General features: G+C 37.6%; 1 protein-coding gene across 1 annotated transcript in view; it reads right to left on the bottom strand.

Moving 5' to 3' along the window:
• Window positions 1-4,615, bottom strand: part of sim2 (SIM bHLH transcription factor 2) — a 20,710-nt gene extending 16,095 nt beyond the window's left edge. The window contains exons 1-3 of the mRNA XM_031571260.2: window positions 4,358-4,615; window positions 1,204-1,286; window positions 878-967 (exon numbers count right to left, since the gene is read on the bottom strand). Of these exons, the coding sequence (XP_031427120.2) occupies window positions 878-967; window positions 1,204-1,286; window positions 4,358-4,532 (348 nt within the window). The 5' untranslated portion in view covers window positions 4,533-4,615. The remainder of the gene's footprint in view (window positions 1-877; window positions 968-1,203; window positions 1,287-4,357) is intronic.
• Between the last annotated feature and the right edge of the window lie 4,408 nt (window positions 4,616-9,023).

The following is a 9,023-nucleotide window of genomic DNA, read 5'->3' as shown; positions in this document are numbered from 1 at the left end:
TCCACAAGAAATGGCTAATTTGAGCTAGCATCTGAACATCTTATCAATCTGAACCAATTTATTTTAGTGTTTGAGACAAACAACAGCTCAGTCTTACTGTGGTCGGTCTCCTTCGCTACATACTGTGCCATGAAAAGCCCCAGCACTAAGCAACCAACTTCTGAAAGACCTCCTGAGAAAACTGACTGGCAGATAATAGTCACTTATCTATGTTGGCTATATCGCAAGCCTTTGTAGGACTTCATCTCTCAAATAAATGTTTGAAAGGTCCTATCACAGTGGCCCACGACTGACCTTGATTTTTTTCTCTGTGAACCAGACTATATGTTAGTAATGTTTAAAGTATCAATTCAGATGGAGATGAAGACACTTTCCTAAGCTGCTGGTTTAACATGGCTCAGTCTGCTATGGTCCTGAAGGGACCGGCATAGGTCATAAGAATATGCCATAGTCAATAATTCAATGATATTATACCTAGTTATAATTGATACTTTTATTTGGATTTAACTAGCATGCAAACATTCCTTGGTGAATATACCTTGGGCTGACCTGGGGAGTGAGGTGTGATATTAGACTCTCACCTTCCCCCCCAGGTCGATACAAAGAGCCCTGCACCCATGGCTTATTTGAATAGACGGTAACACCCCTAAACTCAGCTTTTTAAGAGCAGATCCCTGAAGGAATAATCAGACGAGTCTGAGGTGAAACTATGAGTGGACGTTCAGGCTTTGTCTCCCTTGGTTGGCCACCACTGTATAAGATTAAAACCTGGATCTTGACTGACTAAAACCTAAGACTGAATCTTCAATATATGGTATAAATTATATCCCATCAGTCCTGTACAGCAGGACAGAAGGAACAGTGACAGCGCACTCACCTGTGACAGTCCTAGATGAACCGAGGCCGTCTCAGAGATGTACATTATCTTCCCATCAGACGCCACAACAAACACAAAGCCGTCAAGTGTCTGAAAATGTAGAAATTGAATAAATTAGTAGTGTTCCAAATATGATCAAACATAAAATAAATATATATATATTCACTTAACTTTCCAATACCGTATATATATATATTACATATAAAGTCTGCATATGAAGATATCAAATAAACAGATACATTTTTATCACAACATATAAATATTTGTTATTTATATTTCTTTACAAAACATTCTCCATCCATGTGGGGACCTGCAGGTATACGGACCTGGAGGAGGTGGGAGCCTAACTCCTTGGCCATGTTGTCCAGGGGACTGACTCTGGAGGGCTGTCCCCAGGCGTCTCCCAGGCCTGACCATCAAACAGAAGGGCACAGTAAAGTCAAAGTCAAAATTGCGAAATTCTTATGACTTGGCAGCCAACATCTACGCAGTAGACGGCATACAACAGGTAACACAAATAACATATACCAAAATAACATATACCAGAAATAACATATAACATATAACATATAACATATAACAAGTAACAACAGTTTAAAATACAAGAAGGGCAGTTCCCAGGGTGGGGAATATTAAATTAAATAAGATAAAAAAATGTCACCCTTGGAAATATCCACACATAGCTTCTGTCTGGGCAGATCTGAATTTCATTATTTCTAGGCGATGCACAATGATACTAAACAAGAAGCATCAGAAAACAAGCAAATTAAATCCAGAGCTCGATAGACTGACAAATACATTGTGTCTGCTGCTGCAGTGTAATCAGCTATCAATTCTTTTTTTCATTATTCGTTCTTGAATGAATCAGTAAGTGACTGGGCCACTCATTGTGACCAGGAAGGATGGAAAAGACACAGGATGTGTAGCACTTAGGAACCAAACAAATACACGCTGTGCCAAAGAAGTAGTTTCAAGTGAATAGTTGTATATTTCTGTACCTGACACAGCGCAACCACATTTACCACATTAGTAACATGTCCGCTAACTATTGTCAAAAGTTAACAGCAAACAGCACTTGTCTCACTACACCTCTGTACCTCTGAAAGAAGGAAGAAAGCTTGTCCCACTTTCACTCTCACATGGACCTTATGCAGGTGGATCACATAGTTTTCCTTTAGGCTAAATACTGTCATTATTGTTGGTTCATCCAATTGTTTTGTATCTCTGAGAAATCTTTATCATCCGAACATACCAAAGACAAGGAAAAAAATCATTATGAACACGTTTGTGAAACTATATTATATACTTCCTATGTTCAGAAATACATTTAATTTGATATTGTAGAGTAGTTAGCAACATTTTCTTATCCATCATCAGTATTCTACTCATTAACTCCATCCAGTATCTGAAATACAGTATAGTGTGCCCTCATGTCTTTGGGTTTCTATCTCAGATATACCATTCTTCAGATAGACTATTGTGGTTCTATCTCAGATATAACATTCTTCACATAGACTATTGTGAAAATCTTTATTCTATCAACTGCCCTGGTAGGCTACTTCTTTGGCAGACACTCAACAGCCAGATCTTGATAGGAGATATACAATGTAAACACACTATATGGTGTTCATAATTCTACAAAATGTTGTTCTTCACTTTCCAAAAATGCACTCCCTCAATTTCATTATACTGTGAAGAACTGACAGAGAAAAAAATACGGAAATAATCTCCAAGGTTCTAAATTCATCGTAATTTATGAAAAGGGCTGTGATGCAGACAATCTCTTTTGTCAGTGTGTAAAATAATTTTCACCCTCTTAATTTTTTAATCAACGTTAATTCATATTATTGCCAATTATCATATTCACATTATGGCAATAAGAAAAGTCAAAGAGTTCAACGACAAAAACTGTCATGTGCACTGATTATTCGGGGAAGGAAGATTATTCTTTTTAAAGCTGCGTGCATTTTTCCAGGGTATGAAGTAGGCCTACTCTGAATGAACGATCCAGAAAAGAATGAAAATGACCTGTAGCCTATACCTTCCACATGACACTAACAGTATATGCCCATCCCGTGACTTGGTGCGCTTGTTCTTAGTGTAAATCATCTTAGAAGTGTTGGCCATATGTTAAAGATGAATTACCTACATGTTGTTTTATAATTTGCTGGCGATGTATTTAGAGGATATACTGATAAAAATATATATTTAAAAAATTGCTTGTACCAGCGTGGGAAACTGTCGCAGCGAATTTGTACCACGCTATCAAAGCGTATGGATACTCGGAGATTTTGAAATACGTTCATAATATCTGTCACGGATTTTCAGCAACGTTTATTTGCGTGTGTTTGCGTTAGCCTTTCCGTGTATTCTAAACTCTTGACTCTATTTTGTAGAATAAACCATATTTCTTGGGTAAAGAAAATAAATATTACACACAACAATCAAAACACGATTTTCTCCACAATATGTCACTGAGCTTTCACTTTCTCAAAATAAGTTTCATAGACGTGAACTACTAGACGCAAGGACCGGAGGTAATAATTAATTCAATTCAACATTGCAATTAAAACACTTTGAATAAAATGTCAAAGTGTGTTTTCATCGTAAAATAATATGAGCAAATTAATTAATATGAATGCACCGCCTACCTAATTTCTTTTAAGATGTTTTACCAATCGAGAGGGATTCGTTTTCTGTGAAGGTTTTATCCATAATGGACAATTCAAACGACCAATGAAAAAAACGGAATCAAATGTAACATAAATTCTCACAGAGATTAATCAAAAATGCAATTTCTCGTTCCCACGATCCCTCTGTTTTCTCATCACAAACCGTACGCAGAGGACACTTCATGGGACAGAGCGCATAGACTGCAGACTAGTATAAGTTAAGGTGTATAAGTAAGGTGTAGGTTAACAGAAGAGTCGAGTCATTTTCTTTCAGGACAACATGATGGTCTAAGTAAAATATTGAATTGTGAATATGAGCTTTTTCCAGAACCATAGGCTACTACAAGATGGATTTCATCAGTTTAATTTAACTACATACTACACAAACAGTGAATTCTGTCTGAGCTTGTCAGATAGTCACCCTTTTTTTTAACAATTTCCCTTGTGTGGATTCTGGGTTAGTTTCTCACTTTGTCTGTGTGCGATCATGTCATGTTTAAGGACAAGACAGATTTCGAGGTTGATTCTAAACTGGCAAATCCGCTTCTTATTGAGATGATTGAAGCATTTGACATGCAGAAATAATATCAGCTTAAAACGTTTAAAATCATTTTAATATGGCGAAGCATTGGTGTAACTCTAAAACAAGGAGAAACACGTTTTACGTTAATACGCATACTATATGCCCACAAGTAATGAATGCTGTGACATACCAAATACCTCCAAATAAAAGGTATGACAAGACTGAAGATTTCAGTTTGATAGGTTATAATTTGCACAAGTACTGCAGTAAGATATATACACTCACCATCTGGGAACACAGATCTCATTTTGAGGTAACTTGTCGTCAGTCGAATGATTGAGGCTTTATCCAGTTGCGATGTGATAGCGGAGGGCAGCGGCAATAACTTCGCCAGTTCATAAAATTCTCCATTTTCTTTCTCCCGTCTGGTCTTCGCTGCATTCTTGGACTTTTCCTTCATCTCTGATTGATCCAAGAGTATACTACTTGCATAACAAATGGCTTTCCAGTAACTTTAAATGTCCAATGTGGGCTTGAATTTGAATGAATAGGCCTATATCCAGTTTAAGACAATAACTATTATGTCTAGTAAATTTGCATGCCTTGAGTTAGATACGCTTCTATTCTTCTTCTAATGCATAAGTAGTGGATGCATATAGATACGCTATTTATTCATTTAAAAAACAACTTAAACTGTGTAATTGTATTAGTAGGCTAGGCTTCTATGTTCTATCCTATCTTCAGTGACTTAATGTTTGAAACATAAGATTTAGGCCTATGTTTCTCATGTACCAGCGGTAAATAAAAAAGCCAGTGTCCATGTTAACAATAACATAAACGATGTAATGTTTGTGATCTGAATAAAAACCTTTCTGAAGACTACCAAAAGTTGTGTTGGAATACCCCGCACTTTCTCGATCTCCGAAACGGATTCGATACGGCATAAGCGCTATGATAATCAAATATGCACTTACAGAAAACTACAAAAATGTTTTCGAACACATTTTTCAGCATGGTATTAAAAATGAACTACATCTGTTAAATATTTACTCACACAAACATTAAGTCGGTTCGTAGACTACCCTACACAGAAATTGGTTTTACTCTTTAGAAAATACACTACTGGACATTGGCGAAACATAGTTCAAACGTTCATTCTAATATATAAGTCGTGATGTGTCTTCGACAGCTAATACGCTAATAATAAGTTACCTGGTTTTGAGGAATCATTCCTGGCTATTTTATATTATCGCCCACAGATCCTGGAAGATGCGGGCTATTGGAGATATCGACAATCAAGACATATAGGCTACGCGTCTTCATGAAGGCTAGAGGGAAAAACCATTCGTCAACCTTACTTCACGTAGAATTGTGTATTTCTGTTTTCCACTTCTTCATTTCAGTTTAAGAAAAAGCTATATTCCAACAGAGAAAGTGTGAAAAATCACGAAGTAACACGTGTTCTGCTTGCATTCAATCCATGCCGTGGTAGATCCTCCAGAAAAAAACATGGTTAAGGGTCGATAATCCCAGAATATGACAAGGTAGCTCAGCAGCCGCAAGTAGCCTAACCATATTTTACGCAGAAGTGAGGGCAAAAGAAGAGGCGGTGCATCAGTTGGAGCTCGATCTCTACGTCACATGGTTGCTACTGACAAGGGCGAGGTAAAGCGACTGAAACATCAGATTAAAGTCTTTACTAGGACTCCGGCAGGTTATAGCATTACCATCATTTACCTTTCTTCGCTTGTGTTAGTGATTTCGATACAATTTTGCCTTTGCTAATATACTGGACCTGGTAGAGTTGGACACCCCCCAACACTCTTTATTCAGCTTGCTGTGAAATCAAGACTTGCCTATACCGTCAATAGCTACAATCTTTTTTCAATGTTCTCCAATGTTTTTCCTTAAATGATTCTGGCTGATGAATTTAAAGGCTATCTTGACAATAAATACAAGAACTGGATGTTATAACTGAGTACAAAGCACTGAACTCATCCTATCAAATTTACAGATACGATGATCATGCTGTTAATTAGGCCTATTGGCCTCACCGTGTCTGCGTTTATACTGAGTACAAACATCACAAAACGTTTAATACTGACAAAAAAAAAATATTTTAAAGATTGAAATTCTGCTAAATTGATGTATTTTCATAGACAGCAACGTGTGTTAAGTGTATGACTGAGAATGTTTGTGAGTGAAAATCTATTGTACACATCGTTTATTGTAGGATTTCAGAATTCCCAGCATCGTATGTGTAAAGTGCACACTGTTTTCACACATTTTCCTCGACCTTAAATTGATCATTTGGCACTACATTGCATTTTTAGACATAAACAGCCAGAGATGCATAATTGATCCTCCAAATTGAACTGAATAGCTGAAGTTGGCTGTGACATTCATTCCTCCATGCTGTCACTGACACTGATGGTTTAATGCAAGCCCAATGCGGAAAATACAGCTGTCTGAGTCTTTCCTCATGCTGGCCAGCCGATGTGGTTTTCCAAGCCACCCAGTCATTTCATCCATCTGTACAATCATGTATCTTTACTGTACGTTATAAACCTGTATCTGTACAATCATGTATCTGTACTGTACGTTATAAACCTGTATCTGTACAATCATGTATCTGTACTGTACGTTATAAACCTGTATTTAATCATGTATCTTTACTGTATGTTAGAAACCTGTTTCTGTACAATCATGTATCTATACTGTACATTATAAACCTGTATCTGTACAATCATGTATCTATACTGTACATTATACTGTATACTGCTATTCGCCCCTTTCTCTTTGTGAGCCACCCACAGGTAAGCAGTCAAATCTGTACAACAGTAACAGTAAAAACAGTAGAGTAACCAGTCAAATCTGTACAACAGTAACAGTAAAAACATCAGATTTTGAGCTCAATTGTTCGTGTTCACGATGGCAGACTGAAGAAAGAGAAAATAATGAATGTGTGAGTGTGCATGCCCCTGTCAGTGTAAGTGTGTGTTTGTGAGACATAGGCCCGCCGTCAAGGGGGTCAAAGGGTACAGATGAGGCCGGGCCTAAGGCCAGGGGGCCCATGCAAAGGTCTCTGATTAAACAGTGTGTTAAGAAGGAGAGATGTCTTGGTCTCTGATTAAATAGTGTGTTAAGAAGAAGAGAAGGAGAGAAGGAGAGGTGTCTTGGTCTCTGATTAAATAGGGTGTTAAGAAGGAGAGATGTCTCTGATTAAATAATGTGTTAAGAAGGAGAGAAGAAGAGATGTCTTGGTCTCTGATTAAATAGTGTGTTAAGAAGAAGAGAAGGAGAGATGTCTTGGTCTCTGATTAAATAGTGTGTTAAGAAGAAGAGATGTCTCTGATTAAATAGTGTGTTAAGAAGGAGAGGTGTGTTTGTCTCTGATTAAATAGTGTGTTAAGAAAAGAGCTGTCTCGGTCTCTGATTAAATAGTGTGTTAAGAAGGAGAGATGTGTTGGTCTCTGATTAAATATTGTGTTAAGAAGGAGAGCTGTCTTGTTCTCTGATTAAATATTGTGTTAAGAAGGAGAGGTGTCTTGGTCTCTGATTAAATAGTGTGTTAAGAAGAAGAGATATCTTGGTCTCTGATTAAATAGTGTTAAGAAGGAGAGATATCTTGGTCTCTGATTAAATAGTGTGTTAAGAAGGAGAGAAGAAGAGATGTCTCTGATTAAATAGTGTGTTAAGAAGAAGAGATGGAGAGATGTCTTGGTCTCTGATTAAATAGTGTGTTAAGAAGGAGAGATGTCTCTGATTAAATATTGTGTTAAGAAGGAGAGATGTCTTGGTCTCTGATTAAATAGTGTGTTACAGTAAGAAGAAGAGATGTCTTGGTCTCTGATTAAATAGTGTGTTAAGAAGGAGAGATGTCTTGCCATGTGCAAATAGACATGCTCTTGTCTGTGCATCGCCATGGGGAGGGGGGACTTGGAGATCATCTTGTTCCTGGGCCCGAGCAGGACCAACGACTGGCCCGGGGAGAGAGAGCCACGGACTGGGTAGAAAGGCAATGAGCAACCCCTTATTAACCTCTGGAGCTCCCACACTCATCTTTACCAGGGCTGCCCCTCTATGCTTGTCCATTCTGTTCATCTGAAGTTGTGTGTGTGGTGTGAACGATCATACCCTATAGCCTGAGCGTCAGTGTCGGGGGGAAGCAGAGAGCAATACAGATATGCCTTTCACATGAAGAAGTCACTGACCTTCATCCAGACACATTTTGTCATTTGGATTAAGATAATACTACTGCCTCTGATCTCCATTAAATTAGGTCCCCATGGGAACACCTTTTATAAAGTTACAGTCTTATGATTTTGAATATGGATATATAGAGCTCACCATGAAACATCTAGACTATGTCTATGGCTGTGTTTTGTTTCTGGACAAATTATGGGGACAATATGGACACTAAAGTCATTCTCCTCACTTCCATGTGAATTGAGGGCTCAGCTCTACTTAATATGAATACTGGTGTTCAGCTCTACTTAATATGAATACTGTTGTTCAGCTCTACTTAATATGAATACTGTTGTTCAACTTTTACAGTACAGTTTATGACAACTACTGGCAAATGTTCAGTACGTTTCTTTGCACTGGATAACTTTTAGAATATTTTTTTATAAATCATTGTCAATTCTTACAAATCATTTTCTGAAAAAAGTGTTCAAAAACAAACATTGCTGTCACTCATGTTGATAAAGTGTTCCTCCTTTATGTACCTATTTTTAAAAAACTGAACAACTGCCCAGCTGTAAAGACTGTAGGCTAATATTAGTGCCGGGATATCTCTGCACATGTTGTAGGGTTGCATAGGCTCTGTTCCATCATGGGTAACATACACAGACCATATATCGGGAGCCTATACATTAGTAAATGTATCCGTTCATTTGAGCTGTGATCTATATGAGAATGCTAACCAAAAATGCCCTATTCAATGAGA

The sequence above is a fragment of the Clupea harengus genome, chromosome 8 (genome assembly GCF_900700415.2).
Source record: "Clupea harengus chromosome 8, Ch_v2.0.2, whole genome shotgun sequence".
NCBI classification, from domain to species: Eukaryota; Metazoa; Chordata; class Actinopteri; order Clupeiformes; family Clupeidae; genus Clupea; species Clupea harengus.
Note: the sequence above shows the minus strand (reverse complement) of the source record. Positions and strands in the feature narration are given on the sequence as shown.